The sequence below is a fragment of the Podarcis melisellensis genome, assembly GCF_964234715.1.
Source record: "Podarcis melisellensis genome assembly, chromosome: 7".
NCBI lineage: Eukaryota > Metazoa > Chordata > Lepidosauria > Squamata > Lacertidae > Podarcis > Podarcis melisellensis.
The window spans coordinates 15158218-15176845 of record NC_138539.1 but is presented as its reverse complement, the minus strand read 5'-3'; the positions used below and the strand labels follow the sequence as shown (position 1 = coordinate 15176845).

At 45.9% G+C, this 18628-nt stretch overlaps 1 protein-coding gene across 1 annotated transcript in view; it reads right to left on the bottom strand.

Annotated features, from left to right (window-relative positions):
* SNTB1 (syntrophin beta 1) overlaps positions 1 to 18628 on the bottom strand; it is a 108127-nt gene that overhangs the window by 27264 nt on the left and 62235 nt on the right. The window contains exons 2-3 of the mRNA XM_081918849.1: positions 15111 to 15327; positions 4011 to 4218 (exon numbers count right to left, since the gene is read on the bottom strand). Of these exons, the coding sequence (XP_081774975.1) occupies positions 4011 to 4218; positions 15111 to 15327 (425 nt within the window). The remainder of the gene's footprint in view (positions 1 to 4010; positions 4219 to 15110; positions 15328 to 18628) is intronic.

The window sequence follows — 18628 nt, the reverse complement described above, 5'->3', positions numbered from 1 at the left end:
TTTAGCCTGGAGAAGGGGAGGTTAAGGGGTGATATGATAGCCATGTTCAAATATATAAAAGGATGTCATATAGAGGAGGGAGAAAGGTTGTTTTCTGCTGCTTCAGAGAAGCGGACACGGAGCAATGGATCCAAACTGCAAGAAAGAAGATTCCACCTAAACATTAGGAAGAACTTCCTAACAGTAAGAGCTGTTCGACAGTGGAATTTGCTGCCAAGGAGTGTGGTGGAGTCTCCTTCTTTGGAGGTCTTTAAGCAGAGGCTTGACAACCATATGTCAGGAGTGCTCTGATGGTGTTTCCTGCTTGGCAGGGGGTTGGACTCGATGGCCCTTGTGGTCTCTTCCAACTCTATGATTCTATGATTATAGGTCTCAGACAGGACACTTAATCCATTTAGGGGAGGGACAGTAGGTCTGTGGTAAGAGCATCTTCTCGGTGTGCAGCAGGACCCAAATTCAATCCCCAACATCTTTGGGTAGGGTTAGGAGAGACTGCTGCTGAAAATCCTAGAATTGCTACCGGTATAATAATAATAATAATAATAATAATAATAATAATAATAATAATAATAATAATAATAATAATAATTTATTTATTTATACCCTGCCTATCTGGCTGGGTTTCCCCAGCCACTCTGGGCCACTTCCAACCGAATATTAAAAACAATACAGCACCAGACATTAAAAACTTCCCTAAATAGGGCCGCCTTCAGTTGTCTTTTAAAAGTAAAATAGTTGTTTATTTCTTTGACATCTGGTGGGAGAGCGTTCCACAGGGTGGGTGCCACTACCAAGAAGGCCCTCTGCCTGGTTCCTTATAACTTAGCTTCTCACAGCGAGGGAACCACCAGAAGGCCCTCGGAGCTAGACCTCCGTGTCCGGGCTGGATGATGGGGGTGGAGATGCTCCTTCAGATATACTGGACAGAGGCCGTTTAGGGCTTTAAAGGTCAGCACCAACACTTTGAATTGTGCTCGTAAATGTACTGGGAGACAATGAAGATCTTTCAGGACTGGTGTAAGCAACATTGAGCTGGACAGACCAGTGGTCTGACTCAGTGTAAGGAAACTTCCTATGCTCTTGCAGGTTACATGCTGGTCATATTGTCATGGATTGGTTGGATGCAGAGGACTGGTGGAAGGAACCAGCTGGGAAACCACCAGGGGAAGAAGGCTCTGAGCCTGGGGACTGGTGGTGGGACAACGAAGAGGGAGAAGCCTGGGAGGAGGAGGTGTAGGAAGCAGAAGAGGTAACAGGGCTTAGTGAGCAGAGAGAGTCTGTGGCAGAAGAAAGTCTAGAAGAAGAAGCTGAAGCAGGAGAGAAAGGAGGCCAAGAGGCAGAGGTGGGTCAGGCTGGTGAAGAAATACAGGTGTCTTCCTCTGCTGCTGCAACTAAGCTCCTTTCCCTCCCTCGTCTGCCAGAACCAGAAGAGGCATGAAGAGGATGGAGGGAAGATTGGTGACACAGTCTCTGATTATTTGAGGGGGCAACCCTGGAGAGGAGGGGACTTAAAGCAAGGTCTAAGCTGCAATGCTTCAAAACATCTTTGTAAATAAGATGATGGGTCTTCTTTTCACTAGGTAACATTTGCAGTGTGACTTGAATTACTGCTGGCTAAGACCAGCGACTACAAAGGTCCACTGCCAACTGAAGCGTTGCACGTGAAACATTTATCCCTTTCTTTCTTTTTTAACAAAAACTGCAAATGAAACTGTGATCCAATTACCATTTGGGTGGTGATCGGTCCCTGTTCTTCGAGGCACATGCAACCACATGGGGAATCATGCATGTGTAGAGCCCAATTTTAGCCATGAACATGGAACTCATCAGAAATCTTGGAAAACTGAGACAGCTTGAAAATTGTCCCAGTATGCTATACACAACCTGCTTTTTGAACAGTTGGAAGCACCCCATATTATAGTTACCGGTGGCAGTCACATGTAGATAACCACACTGAACCAAAGACTCTGTGGGAAAGGACTAAATGTGGGTTTTAAATGAACAAACCGTAGCAATCCTGTATGGCTGGATTGCTCTTTACAGCAAAAGCTGCCTAAACTTGTCAGGTTCTTCTCTGAAGTCCCAAGAGCTAGAATCCTGCGTTTTGGGGTTTTTTAAAGCATAACAATCATAGCCTTGCAAAGAATCCAATTTGTTTCAGGTGTCCCGGGAAGCACTTGCAAGAATAACAAACCAACACCCCAGTTTATTTGTGGTAAGTAACTCCTGGCACTTCATCACAAGATCAGAAGCAGTGACCTCCAAGGAAAAAGTGAAGGGCGCAGGTTGCATACCACACAAAGGGCATCCCAGCCCCAAACACTACCAAGTGTTATGAAAGCATCACACATTGGCATCGACTTTCAATTCTGGGTCCTGTCCAAGATCCATGCCTCTTAAAGCCCTAAATGGGCAAAGAGCTCAATATCCACTGGGACCAACTTTCTCTTGCTAAGCTTCTGTCTTAATCAAGAATGCTGAGTCCATGGACCCAGGGCAGGGAGAACAGCTGAGGTACCTTGAAGTGCCCATGCCATCGTTGCTAAATATACTGCCACCACCTCCAACCGAGCAGTTGATCACGACAGAATAGAATGCCTGCTGTCCTGAGCATTAATGCAGCAACAGCACATTGCATTTCATAGACGGACACCCAAACGCCAACTGGGATCTGCAAAACGTTACTCTAGTGGAGCCCCATTCTCTCCAATAAAGCGGCCTTTGCCCCAACCGGCTGTTTTGGACTACAAGTCCCATCAGCCTCAGCCAACACAGCTGGGCTGGAGCTGATGTGAGTTGAAGTTCAAAGCAGCAGCTGGAAGTAACCAGCTTGGGCAAATTTTGCTATGAGGAGTTCGGCGTTTTGCTTCTAGGAGTCCATAGGAGGAGGAGAAAACCATGATGCAGGGAGCTGGAAAAATGCCTATCATGAACAAAGAGTCCCCAACCCTTAGAAAAAGATGCTCAGATGTTGGGGTAATTTAAAGTTATCCATAGGAGGCCCTAGATGAAATCCCACAATGCTTCAGAAACATCTGGAAGAACTATGGGAGCAAAGGTCAGGGTCAATTGTGCAGCGATCAAAATGGAAGTAGAGCAAGACCCCTGTGAGGAAAAGCTACAGCATCTGGGACTTTAGGCAAGCCAGAGGTGACATGAGAGAACCTTATAAAATTATACATGGCATGGAAACAGTGGGAACAGAAAAGCTCTTCTTCCTCTCCTGTATCACTAGAGCTTGTGTGCGTGCAACGAAGCTGAAGGTTGGAAGATTCAGCAAAGTACATCAATGGAACTTGTTCCCAAAGGTGGAAGTGATGGCCACCCCACTTGGGCTGCTTCAAAATGAGGATTTGACAAATTTGTTGTCCCGAACCCCCAGCATACCTGGCAGAAAGTTCCCAATGGTGTACACAGCCCCCAAAAGTACCATGTCGGAGTTCTCCTGGAACAACCAAGCCGTGGTCCATCAACGTGGGCAGCTGAGCAGACACGGCACCTCCGTTCTGCTTCCCTTTTATACCTTGCATGCTGATTGCCACATCTGGACTTGACCAGGCCAGTGACCCTCACCTATCCTGAGCCTACTCCAGCTGGGGAAGCTGAGCTGGGGGCTCTTGCCTGCCTCTGCCTCCTGGAGCGCCCTTCTCACTGCTCCCTCAGGATACTCAGAAGGTAAAAAATAAAGGACCCCTGGACGGTTAAATCCAGTCAAAGGTGCAGCGTTTGTCCACAGACAGCTTTCTGGGTCATGTGGCCAGCATGACTGGACGGCTTCTGGTGCAATGGGACACTGTGACGGAAGCCAGAGCGCACAGAAACGCCGTGTACCTTCCCGCCACAGGGGTACCTATTTATCTACTTGAACTGTTGTGCTTTCAAACTGCTAGGTTGGCAGGAGCTAGGACAGAGCAACGGGAGATCACCCTGTTGTGGGGATTCGAACCGCTGAACATCTGAGCGGCAGGCCCCAAAGGGAAGGCCTGTGGACAAAATGAGGAATTTGTTACCTTTTCTGCGAGCCAGCCAAGGTGCCTGATCTCTCGAGCTCCAGCAATTCCTGCTTTGCCCAGCTGATCTTTGACCTCCGAGATGGCCTTAGGAATGAGATCGCTGACGCAGGAGTGGATGGAGTGGAACCAGGCCTGCGCTGTGGCGGAATCCTTACTCCTTAGAACTAGAGTGTGCCTGGCATCTGGCGAATGAACTTCTACGAGCCTGCGGGAGAGAAAAAATCAGAATGAGGATAACGGCTGGAGGTTTAGTCTAAAAATATTTAGGATGGCTATCACAAAGCAGCCCAATCCTATGAACCTTGCTAAAATACAAGAATTAAATATCCATCTGTCTGTCTGTCTGTCTGTCTGTCTGTCTATCTGTCTATCTATCTATCATCTATCTATCTATCTATCTATCTATCTATCTATCTATCATCTATCTATCTATCTATCTATCTATCTGTCTGTCTGTCTGTCATCTATCTATCTATCTCATTGCAGGTCATGTTTTGTGCAAATTGCACTATTATATTCTAATAGACTATTCAATATTACTTTACAAGTCGTTCCACTTTAAAGTTATGTTTTATTATGATATATATTCTAATAGCGGGTGGTGCTGTGGGTAAAACCTCAGCACCTAGGACTTGCCGATCGCATGGTCGGCGGTTCGAATCCCTGCAGCGGGGTGCGCTCCCGTCGTTCGGTCCCAGTGCCTGCCAACCTAGCAGTTCGAAAGCACCCTCGGGTGCAAGTAGATAAATAGGGACCGCTTACCAGCAGGAAGGTAAACGGCATTCCATGTGCTGCGCTGGCTCGCCATATGCAGCTTGTCACGCTGGCCACGTGACCCGGAAGTGTCTGTGGACAGCGCTGGCTCCCGGCCTATAGAGTGAGATGAGCGCACAACCCTAGAGTCTGGCAAGACTGGCCCGTACGGGCAGGGGTACCTTTACCTTTATATTCTAATAGACTATTCAATATTACTTTACAAGTCGTTCCACTTTAAAGTTAGGTTTTATTATTATTTTTCGTATTGCATTGGATTATTAGAAGGGGTGTGCGTTCTTTATTGCATATTTTGTTGCTGCAAACCGCCTTGTGTATAAAGGTAGGCTGTATACAAATTAAAAAGCAAAAAGAAATGAAAATGAAAATACCGCAGGGTGTGGGTCGCGAAGTTTAAATTCTAGTTAGCGAAGTGAAGAGGAAACAAGCAAGCCACGAATTATCACAGGCTGGTTGTGGTTGGCTTGAATTAACTAGAACTTGAACAGAACTGGATGTGCTTTGTTCAAAAGTAGAAATGAAAGTTTTCCGCTTCCGAACCTTGTGCTCAAGAGCAGAGAGCCCATCAGGCCAGCAATCGCTGCAGCTCCGTCACAGAAGAGGAAAACATGGGAACTCTCCTCAATGTGCAAGAAGAACCCTGAGCACTTGAGGAAATTGTTGTTATTGGGGAGTGTCTCCAAATAGCAAAGAATATGCTAAAGACAACAAAATGAACTGGACTCCTTGGCTTTGAATAAACTTTGGCTTTGAAGGTTTTGAATAAACATGTACAAATTTATTGGGTTAATATGGTGGATAGATAATATAAGGATATATACAATTTTACAATATGCAGAGAACAATATGAGTTGAGAAATCAGAGAGAGGAGCTGAGGAAAGTCTTGGGGGGGAGGGAGGGAAGGTTTGTTGGGGAGGTGGGAGAGGGAAAAGGGGAGGAAATAATGAAGGTGATTTGTATTGATGATTTGTTATGTTGCAATTGTTAATAAAAAAATAAAAATACCAAATAGCAAAGAATACGCTAGACTTAATGTACGTGGTGCTTTACAGAATGACATGAGGAGGTCACTGCCCGCAAGGCATTTACAGGTGAACTTTTGACAGGTGAGAGGAACCATAGAATCACAGAATTGTAGCGTTGGAAGAGACCCTGAGGATTATCTCATCCAAACCCCTGCAATGCAGGAATATGCAGCTGTCCCAGACGGGGATCAAACCTGCAACCTTGACATTACCAGCACCATGCTCTAACCAACTGAGCTATCCATGCATCAATAACAAACACCACTATTGGCTAGTAGCAGGTGTCCAGGACTTCAGGCAGCGTCTCCAGGTGCCTGGGATTGAACATGGGACCTTCTGCATGCAAACCAGATGTTCTCTCTGTGAGCTGTGGCCCTTCCACATGCAGAAGATTTCCCTACCCATCCTGTCCGCATAAATACATCAATGTGCTAGGCACGGTCGCCGAGGTGCCGCGCAAACGTTTTGCAAGCAGAGCACATTTGCCAAATGGACGGGACAACTCCAATTTGAAAAGGGCTTAAAACGTGTTACGCTCTTTGGCAACCTGCCTTCTGAAAGGCAACATTATGTTTATCTGCTATTTGGCGATAAAAGTTCCCTTTTCCACTCTCCCTGGCCTAGAAATATTTCAGGCAGTGCCACAGCTGTGTTTATCCTCACACGCCACCGCAGTTATGCAAACACAGTGTGCGGAATGGCTTTCGATAAAACCCACACCAGCCCAAAGGAATGGCACGTTTAAGCGCGAGGTGGCTGCCATGATACACACTCGGCCACGCACAGGAATGGTATCACGTTTTCCCAGGGGCTGCTTGGCTAACTTTGCAAAAACAAAGAGTCCGAGTTGCCAGTGGTCATTTCCCAGCATTCCTCCTTTCACTTCCAAAATGCTTCCCGTCTCTGACATACATTTAGCCCTCCCATAATCAGGCAAAGAGCCTAACAGGGAAGTTTGGCTGGCACCTTCATGAAACACTTTTAGGCGCCAGGCAATAAACAACTACCGTATTTTTCCCTCTATAAGACGCACCAGACCACAAGACGCACCTAGTTTTGGGAGGAGGAAAACAAGAAGGAAAAAAATTCTGAATCTCAGAAGACAGAACAGCAAGAGGGAATGCGCAGCCTGCATTCGCTCCATAAGATGCACACACATTTCCCCTTACTTTTTAGGAGGGGAAAATGAGTCTTATAGAGCAAAAAATACGGTATTTTACTTTTAAAAGACAATTGAAGGCGTCCCTGTTTAGGGAAGTTTTTAAAGTCTGGTGCTGTATTGTTTTTAATATTCAGTTGGAAGCCACCCAGAGTAGCTGGGGAAACCCAGCCAGATGGGTGGGGTATAAATAATAAATAATAATAATAATAATAATAATAATTATTATTATTACTCTAACCAGGCCTTTGGCTGATTGACATCCAGCGCCCTTTTAAAAATGGGGGGGGGAATTACTGGGTTTTTCTTCTTTTTTATTTTCATTATGTATTTTGTGTTTGTAGATTGCAATTTTATGTGGTTGTACTGCCCTGAGACCTGCAGGCATAGGGCAGTATACAAATTTAAATTGTTGTTGTTGAACGGGCAACATAATGGCAAACAGGATTTAACATATGCAACTGCAAATTACAATCATAGCCTCCCTTGTCCATAGCAGAACCATTCCAGCTTTCTATTATTGGTTTCTTTTTTTCAAATGCCCATTGTTACAACATGGTGCATTTGGTTTCTGTTCTCCTGGCTGCATCAAACAAACGCCTAACTCTGGTCTGTGCAAGTGCCTTGTATGGCGCTGTGGTCTAAACCACTGAGCCTCTTGGGCTTGCTGATTGGAAGGTTGGCGGTTCAAATCCCAACGACAGGTTGAGCTCCCGTTGCTCTGTCCCAGCTCCTGCCAACCTAGCAGTTCGAAAGCACAACAGCACAAGTAGATAAATAGGTACCCCTGCGGCGGGAAGGTAAACAGCGTTTCTGTGTGCTCTGCTTTCCGCCACGGTGCCCCGTTGCTCCAGAAGAGGTTTAGTCATGCTGGCCACATGAGATGAAAAGCTGTCTGTGGACAAATGCCGGCTCCCTTGGCCTGAAAGCAAGATGTGCGCCACAACCCCATAGTCGCCTTTGACTGGACTTCACCATCCAGGGGTCCCTTTAAGGAAGCTCGTCTCCAGCCACGCTCACTGCAGCTCCCACAGCCTCACCCCAACACTCGCACGCACAAAGGGGGCGATCCCATGGCAAAATCTACTGGGATGACTAGCTGAGGATGCAGCTGATCTCCAGCTGCGCCAGCTGATTCTTGCTCTGCCAAGCTCAGAAATCTCAAGTCCCCAAGCCTGATTCAGCCAAAGAGAAGGCAACATAACTTGCTCAGTCAATGTAAGCACCAAAAAACGGAGTGCAGGATCAGAGAGGGGAGAAGCTTAGGCTGAATCTTAAGTCAATTCAGCTTCATCTGGCAACTTGAAAAAGGACACTTTGTCAATGCTTGGTCAATGCTTGCTTTCCCTCTTGTCAATGTTTGTGCAAAGCAGCAGCAACAGCCCCACTGCAGAATGGGTTTTCGATCCAGGGTTAACTTTTCGCTGGCTTAATGTACACCTTCTTGCTTTGGACCAGCTCCTTGCACACAGGATTGCTCCAACACACAAACACACACTCAATATTTAGGTTTTAAAACGTCATTTCATACCATGGCTGCACCACGGTCGACTTCAGGTTTTTGAAAGCTTCGTTATTTCCGTATATGGATGCAAGCTGTACTTCAAAGTTGTATCAAAGACGATTTCCAGACGTATTATTATGCACATAGCTGAAGTGTATAGGCTCTGTCAGCCGGCTGATTTTGCTTTTATGGGCATGGATGGCCAAGTTACTTTGCTAGAGAGCCTGAACATGTCATGGGCTGCGTTCTAAAATAGCAGAGCACTTCTCATCGGAGCAGCGAGGTATGCTCAGGGACATTGACGCAAGACAAAAAGCCAAACTCCGTGCCAGGAACATTATGCAGATTAAGCAGCAGATTTGCATCGCTTGTACAAACCATTTGTTTTGATTCCAATATTTGAGATTTCCCTGGGTGGGTTCCTCTTCTATACGCTCCCTGAGCAGAACATCTGAAGCAGAAACTTGAATATCTTTCCTATTATTCTACCTTCCTTTCCCTAAGGCAAAATGTCCAAAAAGGTACTATCTGATAACTGAACAGAGGAAACAAGCCACATTCTGCAAGGGGAGGCATGTGTAGGGTCTTAAAAAACAACAACCCTGTAAGGACCGAGGCCTGAAATTGGACAGGTTCCTTATGAACATAAAAGAGAAGAAGAAGAGTTTGGATTTGATATCCCGCTTTATCACTACCCAAAGGAGTCTCAAAGCGGCTAACATTCTCCTTTCCCTTCTTCCCCCACAACAAATACTCTGTGAGGTGAGTGGGGCTGAGAGACTTCAGAGAAGTGTGACTAGCCCAAGGTCACCCAGCAACTGCATGTGGAGGAGCGGGGAAGCGAACCCGGTTCACCAGATTACGAGTCCACCGCTCTTAACCACTGCACCACACTGGCTCTCCATAAGAAGACCTCTGCTGGATCAGACTGCATTGGGGGGGGGGGGGCGCAGGGAGACTCTCCCCACAAAAGGCCACAGGATGCCAAGTTTTGTCTTACAGGAACTGTCTGGACTGTATGTGTGTTTGTGTGGTGATAAAATGCTATGCAATTCAACATCCTATATTTTAGGCCCTATCTACACTTCATATTTAAAGCAGTATCATACCACTTTTATGGCTTCCCCCAAAGTCTCCTGGGAACTGTACTTTGTTCTGAGAGCTGCCAGGAGATAACCCTCCCCCAATCCAATTCCCCCCACAGAACTACAATTCCCAGAATGGCTTAACCATCAATCCCTCTCCCCCCAGGGAACTTTGGGAATTCCTCATGCCCTCAAGGAAAGAGAGGAAGCAGAGAAGCAATGGATTAGGGAGAGATCCTAACCCAGCCTTTCTCAACCTGTGGGTCCCCAGATGTTGTTGAACTACAACTCCCATCACCCCTAGCTAGCAAGGCCAGAGCTCAGGGATGATGGGAGTTGTTGTCCAACAACATCTGGGGACCCACAGGTTGAGAACCGCTGTGGACCTAACCCAAATGCGGCTCTGGCTGAAGCCTTGGAACAGAAAATGATTTCATCCATCAATCTCCACCAAGAATGGAGTTGCCAATATTTTAACTAGACTCGTTGACATCGCATAAGCTGCAGTTATGTTTTGATTTGGGCTGGAGGAGCTACAGAAGCTGCGGAGGTCTCTTAAAGTGTTTTTGCAAGACCTTCTCCCCTCATTTGGGGGAATACAGGACACAGCAAGGTTTCACACGGCATCTGATGTCAACTGAGAGCTCAGAGTTTCCACAGGAAATAAATGCCACAAGAACTGATAAACCCTCTTTTAATGTGTGGGAGACTCAAAACTACTTGTTTCCTGCAGATAGCAAAGGTTATTCATGATGGTGTGAGCTCTTATCTAAAACAGAGCATTGTCTCACACCTGAGCGAGATTGAAGATCTCTTTCCCCAGGGTCTGAAAGTCATGGTCCGTTTTGAAGCCCCAAGAGCCCAGACCTGGCTCCATTCATGGCAACAGCATCAATGATGGATTGGAGGAAAAGGGCACCATCCTCAACTTATTGTGATCCAATTAGTCTCTGAGGTTCTTGCCACCGCAGTGGATGGAGCAAAGGACCAGGTAAGGACAATTTTCAGAAGAGAGGCTGATTATTAAACCACTCTGGGAACTGTAGCTCTGTGAGGGGAGTAAGGGGCTATTGGCAATTCTCAGCATCCTTTTTGTTGTTGTTTAGTTGTGTCCGACTCTTCGTGACCCCATGGACCAGAGCACGCCATGCACTTCTGTCTTCCACTGCCTCCCGCAGTTTGGTCAAACTCATGCTGGTAGCTTCGAGAACACTGTCCAACCATCTTGTCCTCTGTCATCTCCTTCTCCTTGTGCCCTCCATCTTTCCCAGCATCAGGGTCTTTTCCAGGGAGTCTTCTCTTCTCATGAGGTGGCCAAAGTACTGGAGCCTCAGCTTCACGATCTGTCCTTCCAGTGAGCACTCAGGGCTGATTTCCTTCAGAATGGAGAGGTTTGATCTTCTTGCAGTCCATGGGACTCTCAAGAGTCTCCTCCAGCACCATAATTGAAAAGCATCAATTCTTCGGCCATCAGCCTTCTTTATGGTCCAGCTCTCACTTCCATACATCACTACTGGGAAAACCGTAGCTTTACCTATACGGGCCTTTGTCAGCAAGGTGATGTCTCTGCTTTTTAAGATGATGTCTAGGTTTGTCATTGCTTTTATCCCAAGAAGCAGGCATCTTTTAATTTCGTGGCTGCTGTCACCATCTGCAATGATCATGGAGCCCAAGAAAGTAAAATCTCTCACTGCCTCCATTTCTTCCCGCAAATTATAGTTCCCAGGATTGTTTTTTGGGGGGTGAGGGGAGATAGCTGTTTAAAGTGGTATCACAATGTTTTAAATTGAGGGTGCGGACGTGGCCGCAGCTGAGCCAAGGATTTCCGCAAGGATTTGAGAGATCCAGCTGTTCCGCTGTCGAAGTCACGAGAACGGCTGCTTTCCATACTCCTAGCCCTCTCCCTAAACTTGAAAAACTTCAGCTTTCAAGCCCCCTTCAGACGGAGAAGTGTTGAAAGCCAAAGAACTTGCAGCCAATTTCTTTAAAAGCCTCTGTACTGGGTAGGAACAAAAAGCTCATTGATGTGAAATGGGGGGGGGGTTGAATATTCTCTTTCCCCTGACTTCATTGGTTTCTTTTATTTCTTTTTGGTTAGCAACTGCGAGAGAGACAATGGCGTTGAGCTGCCGTATGCTGGGATGCAGCTGGTTCCACATATGTTTAAAACAGGGACCAACAAGCTCGTCCTATTTTTAGCGCCAGGAAGCAAAGGACCATGGAAGTCCCGTGTGCTGTCCTGCCTTTCTCACTTCCCCTGTGAGCAGAAGATTCCCAAGGCAAGGCGATTCAAAATAATATGAGGATTTTAGGCCCTCCGCCTTATCAAGACTCTACATCTTGTAACCCTAGGGCAGGTATAGGCAAACTCAGCCCTCCAGATGTTTTGGGACTACAACTCCCATCATCCCTAGCTAGCAGGACCCGTGGTCAGGGATGATGAGAGTTGTAGTCCCAAAACATCTGGAGGGCCGAGTTTGCCTATGCCTGCCCTAGGGCCTTCTCCTCTTGCCCGTTTCCTTTCTAGAGGTACCCTACTCCTGTCTCAAAGCTCTAGATGAGAGATTCTCTTGCAATTCACCTTCAGTTTTAGCTCCTGATCCATCTTCCATTTCTCCACCACCCATTGTTGCTTCAGATCAGGGGTCGGCAAGGTTTACCTCGCCTGGGCCAGTTCACTCCAGCGGAGATCCCTCCATGGGCCGGAACGCGTACCACGGCCGTAATTTCCAGCATCTGAGCAGATGCAATATCTGGTACTGCAGAAGCAAGTCCTTGCGCCACGCTGCGCCGGTTTAGCGAAACGTGCGGGGACTCGCTGAGTGGGTGGCTCGGTTCAGAGGCGGGTTGGGGGGCCGGTTAAACAACCCCCATGGGCTGCTTGTGGCCCGTGGGCCTTAGGTTGCCTACCCCTGCTTCAGATCCTTGCTTTTTACCCCATCACGTTCTTTCTCCCCATCCGCTAATTCCTTTAACCACCTGCGTCCTTGCACGTGCAGTTGGAATGTTCACAATCATGCCGTGGCATCTTCCAGGCTCAGCCAGTTTGCTGAATGCAGGCTTCATTGCCAGAAGCGCAATGCACTGCACAAACGGCTAGTTTCACTGTGCAGAAGAGGAATTTGCCTAAAACGTAACCACCTTTCTTTCCAGAATTCTCTCGTAATGCGGTAATGTAGGTAGCTGACCCACGGCAACCCCAAGCAATCAGCTGGCCTACGATCTACAGCGGCGTCAAGCAATTTCAACAGCAAATCGGCTGGCCTGGAGAAGCCTCATGTATGACCCAGTCAGGTGATTTATAGGAGCATTGTGGGTACCATTACAGTGGTACCTCAGGTTACAGACGCTTCAGGTTACAGACTCCGCTAACCCAGAAATAGTACCTTGGGTTAAGAACTTTACCTCAGGGTGAGAACAGAAATAGCTCCGCCGCAGCAGCAGGAGGCCCCATTACCTAAAGTGGTACCTCAGGTTAAGAACAGTTTCAGGTTAAGAACGGACCCCAGAACGAATTAAGTTCTTAACCGGAGGTACCACTGTATTAGGCTTTGGGTGTGGTGCTTCTGGGGATAAGGCAGGGCTGGGTAAACTATATTCCCTGTAAATGTACCAGATATGCTCGTGTTTTCTGTGGGTTTCTCACGATCACTGTGAGAGCTGAAGGCTGCTCTACGTGGACTTTTTTCTGAACCAGCAGAGATCCTATTATGTGTTCAGAGTGAAACAAACGCGGTCGCATGACGATGTAGCTGTGGCATGCATTCTTCCCGGCCCTTGCCCTCACTTAGAAATATTATCTGTGTAAGAAAAAGGGGATGTTGGAAGCATCCTTCTGTGAGTCATAAGAAAGTTGCCCAGCTTTGAAAAGGCTAGATATAGTTTTAAGAGGTGTATTTGCTCGTACTCTTTCCCAATCTGAGCCAAAAAAATAAATAAATTCCAAAACCTGTTGCATGGCGAAGTCTTTGCAGAACACCCAAGAGATTCCTGAACAGTGGGGTTGTTACAGGATGACAACATGGGAATTTTCACCCAATTAATCTGGTAAAATGTGTTCATCTGATTCACTTCAGCCAGCAGAAATCACACCCACTCGTTAGCACACTAGAATTGTGTGAATTCTTATATAAGGCCTAGAACTGGAATCCCCAACCTGCGGCCCTCCAGATGTTTTGGCCTACAACTCCCATGATCCCTAGCTAACAGGACCAGTGGTCAGGGATGATGGGAATTGTAGTCCAAGACATCTGGAGGGCCGAAGGGAATGCCTGGCCTAGAATAAAGATCTGGTGTACAGACTTCCACGTGTGTGTTTTTTTAATAAAAAGAAAAGGGGAAAAAGAAAAAGGAAGGTTTTGAATAAACATTCACAAACTTTATATTGGTAATATACAGATAGATAAATTAAGGATCCATACAATGTTATAATATGCAGAGAATAATATGTGTTGAGAAACCAGAGAGGAGCTGAGGGAAGTCTGGGGTGGGAGGGTGGGTTTTTCTTTTGGGGGGGAAGGGGGAGGGAAAAATGAGGGGGGTGGAAGGAGGAGGATGTTTTTTTTTTTTTTGATAAATTGTCATGTTGAAATTCCTAATACAAAATATTTTTTTAAAAAAGATACTTTGCAATGGGCGTGCATTTTTGTTTATCTATGAATAAGTATCAATAAATCAGCTAATTAAAAAGTGGAATATTAATATTCAAAATGGAGTACTTATAGAGCCACAAATATATTCCATATGAGTTTCTATTAATTCTGGATACATACACCGATGATATTATTATTATTAGTAGTAGTAGTAGTAGTAGTAGTATTTAATAATAATGATGAAGGTGTAATGATTTGTAAGTGTATATGTATTATCATCATCATTTTATATAGGGATCATCCACACTTCTGTTTATCCCATGAATTCTAGTCGTGGGTCCAAGAGGTTCTTGTTTTGTTCCATGGATTTCCCCCCGGAAAACCCACTGCTTACCACTGAATCAGAACAATTGTCAATTGGGTTTCTTGACCTTCGTTCCAATTCAGCAGTACATTGTGGGCTTTCCCAAAGAAAGCAGCGGGACGGAACTACCGTATTTTTTGCTCTATAAGACTCACTTTTTCCCTCCCAAAAAGTAAGGGGAAATGTGTGTGCGTCTTATGGGGCGAATGCAGGCTGCGCAGGTATCGCTGAAGCCAGAACAGCAAGAGGGATTGCTGCTTTCACTGCGCAGTGATCCCTCTTGCTGTTCTGGCTTCTGGGATTCAGAATATTTTTTTCTTGTTTTCCTCCTCCAAAAACTAGGTGCGTCTTGTGGTCTGCTGCGTCTTATAGAGCAAAAAATACGGTAAATCCTCTCGGACCTGTGACAAGAAATCAAAAGACAAATGGAATAAATCACGGAAGAAAGAGAAGCGTGTCTCAGTCCCCGGTTGAAGATGTTGGTGCTTCCTTTGATCTGTCGCTTTTGTGCAAGTGCATATTATCTCTCCCCTCCCCCCAAAAGTCAAACACCTTCCCCCTGCCCCGCCAACTTCCCCGGCAACGCCCATTACCTGTTTTCTGGGTCTGACACGGCCATGTTCCGCGTAACGTAGCACATTTTGAGCGGGATCGTCTTCTTGTCTCTGTGGATGGAGAGGGACAGCTGAGACAGGGGGTCGGTGGACGCATTCCCCATCCGTGGAGATTCAGGTGGGGGGGTCTCCCAGCCGATTTCGGAAACCGGAGACCCTTTCTTGACGTAGGGGGTGGCTTCCCTCATGTACTTCACTGCAGCAAAGAAGCAAAGAAGAAGAATGAAAGGTGAATATGCGAAAAATGTTCCGAGAGCCAAACACTCCTTTGCTGAAGCACTAGACCATGAGTAACTCATGTGGTTCCCTGCTCCTCCATTGGCCTAGATGACCCTCCTCTGTTTAGCCCCTCCCTGCCTCAACATTCGGGGTCAAATTCATCCTAGTCGAGACAAACGTTAAGGCACACTTGACAAGGAGCGCACAATGACGTAGAGTGGAGTAGGAGAGCTGAAAATAACGAATACATTTCGCATCTGGCAACCCATGTGTCCCTTTCATTTCAGATAGTACATGGGCAGAAGAGTCTAAAAAGCCCGAGAGACACAAATTGTCACAGCCCTCTCTAGCAGCGATGGTGGCTCATTTACCAGAAATAATGTATTTAGCATTAACTCTGGACAGTGGCGTAGCGTGGGGGGTGCAGGGGGGGCTGGCCGCACCGGGCGCAACATCTGGGGGTTAGGGTTAGGGGGCGCAAATCCACGGGTTAGGGGGTGCAAATTACTTGCCTTGCCCCAGGTACTGACAACCCACGCTACGCCACTGACTCTGGAAGTGTATACAGTAGTACCTCGGGTTACATACGCTTCAGGTTACATACGCTTCAAGTTACAGACTCTGCTAACCCAGAAATAGTACCTCGGGTTAAGAACTTTGCTTCAGGATGAGAACAGAAATCGTGCTCCGGCAGCACAGCAGCAGCAGGAGGCCCGATAGCTAAAGTGGTGCTTCAGGGTAAGAACAGTTTCAGGTTAAGTACGGACCTCTAGAACGAATTAAGTACTTAACCCGAGGTCCCGCTGTACAGTCGTACCTCGGAGATTGAACGGAATCCGTTCCGGAAGTCCGTTCGACTTCCAAAGTGTTTGGAAACCAAAGAGCGGCTTCTGATTGGCTGCGGGAAGCTCCTGCAGCCAATCAGAAGCTGCGGAAGCTCCATCAGATATTCAGCTTCCAAAATAAGTTCAAAAACCAGAACACTCACTTCTGGGTTTTGATCGTTCGGGAGCCAAAACATACGAGTACCAAGGCGTTCGACAACCAAGGTATGACTGTACTTGAACTATGCCTCCTAGATCAAAATATACACAGGAGGCTGTTTGTTTGTTTGTAGCCTCCTGTGTATATTTTGCTCTAGGAAGCATAGTTTGGTCAGAATTGAAGAGACACTTCCAGAGTTAACATTACGCACAAACATACATACACCAAACTCAGTTTGCTAATTGTTTTTAGATTGTGCCGACTTAGCAACAGTTTTAAAGAGGCAAGAATTGCTTTTCCTACAAGTCAATCAAAGCCGGACGTGCTTTGACCGTTCTTCAGAACGGCCACCATGCAACTGCAAAGCAGACCTACTTCTGGCCTTGCAAAGCTTAATGCTTCGTGGAGCAACTTGAGCTAAGCTCTTTAAAATGCAGAAGAGGAGATGAGAGGGGATGGGATGGGAGACCAAAACCAGGGAGAGCAACTCAGACTGAAAACTAAACAACGGGCTGGAACATTCAGATGTGAATGCAGTTCCCAGGACATTGTCAACAAGAGTGAAACATCCTTCCACTTCGTCCTGCCAAGTCCCAGGTTCTGTTTCTCAGTTCTCAATTCTTAAATGTAGCATGTCCCAGTTGAACATCAATTTGCAATATTTTTTCTTTTTTTAAAGCAAAGCCTGCATGAAAACTGGCATGGATTTTTTGGGTGACATTTTGCTCAAAAATAGGCTTCTTCTTCTTCTTTTGCAAGCCATTTCCTTGAATATGATACATTTTTGTACGCTACTAATCACTAATATATTGATTTTTGTGTGCACTTAGATTATATACTTTTTAGGGCAGGAAAGCCACAACACAAAATTCAGAGGAGGGCAAATTTGAATAACCACGTTTTAACATAAAATCAATTGAATTGTGCTACCACAATTCCAATAGTGCATAGGGTTGTGCATTTTCTGGAGTTCTGTTGCTCCAGTATACCACAAAACTACTCTATTTCTCTATAAAAATATTATTCTGCTGCCTTCTTTCCTTCATCCTTACTATATTTGTCAATTTAAACATGTACAATTTCTCCTAAGTGCGTAATCCAGTCATCAATTGCTGGGAGTTCTTATTTTCTTCCAATTTGCAGTAATCAACATTCGAGATGCAGTTAAGAGATGCTCTCACACTGTGATGCCTTCAGGTAACACTGAGTGCTTTACAAAACTGGACAATATAATCAAGGGGTCTAATAATAATTGATAACCTGTTATAATTTCAATTTTGTTTATTATGTCTACACAAATTTTCTTATTTTGGGACAAAACCAGAAAATAGGGGCCATATCTGCGTTTACTGTTTGACAGCTCCAGCACATATTCCTAGTATTCCTATAAATACCTTCAAGCCTTTTCAGATTCTGAAGACCTGGCAGTAGCCAGCGGTGAATGATCCTAACATCTTCCCAAAGGGTACAGAATTTTTCAGAAATACATTCCTGTTTCTTTTATGATTTGAAGTCCAAGCAACCTGATTTTCTATAAAGCTATTTTTATTCATTGTACTCCAACTGCCTCTCTGAACTTGAAGCTTCTATATCTACCTATGGCTTTAAATGCTTTATGTTACACCATAGCCCGAAAGTGTCCTGGAGAAAAGAAGGGCATCCCATTTTTTTCTCCTGAGAAGATGGCAGCCATTTTGGGCACCATGATCTCATGTGATTTCATTCTACAATTTCACCCTGAAAAAGTACTGGGGGGGGGCTGTGATCTTGCACGGTGCCCCAAAACATATTTTTTGGGGAGCTGTGCCTGATAAAATGCTTTTTTCAAAGGGAGGGGATCACGGTGTGAGATTGTGTGAGATCACAGCGCCCAAAATGGCCGCCATCTTGTGAGAAAAAACAGGAAGATGGCGTCCCAGAAGATCATTTTTGCCTTTGATGTGTTGGAAGCTATGATTGCACACCTGGTAAAAGGATGTTTTGGTTTTACACAGGAAGCATGATACACCAGAGTGAGTCTGGTGTCTCCAAATTCCAGATTGGTCAAAAGCATGAAAGAGCAGCAAATAATGATGACATCTGTCGTATGAACTTTGCATTTTTACAGCCCATCTGAAGGTGCAAGGCTGGGAGGTTGGTTATGAGAAACCCCGATTGCCCTCCCTCCTTGCACTTCCTACTTTAAAAGACCAAATTCTGTGTTACAAATCCCACATACAGACAGGTATTGATAGCCACATTTCAGTTTCATACTGGCTGGCCTCTTGTCCCGTCAGGACAGGATGCATTGTGGC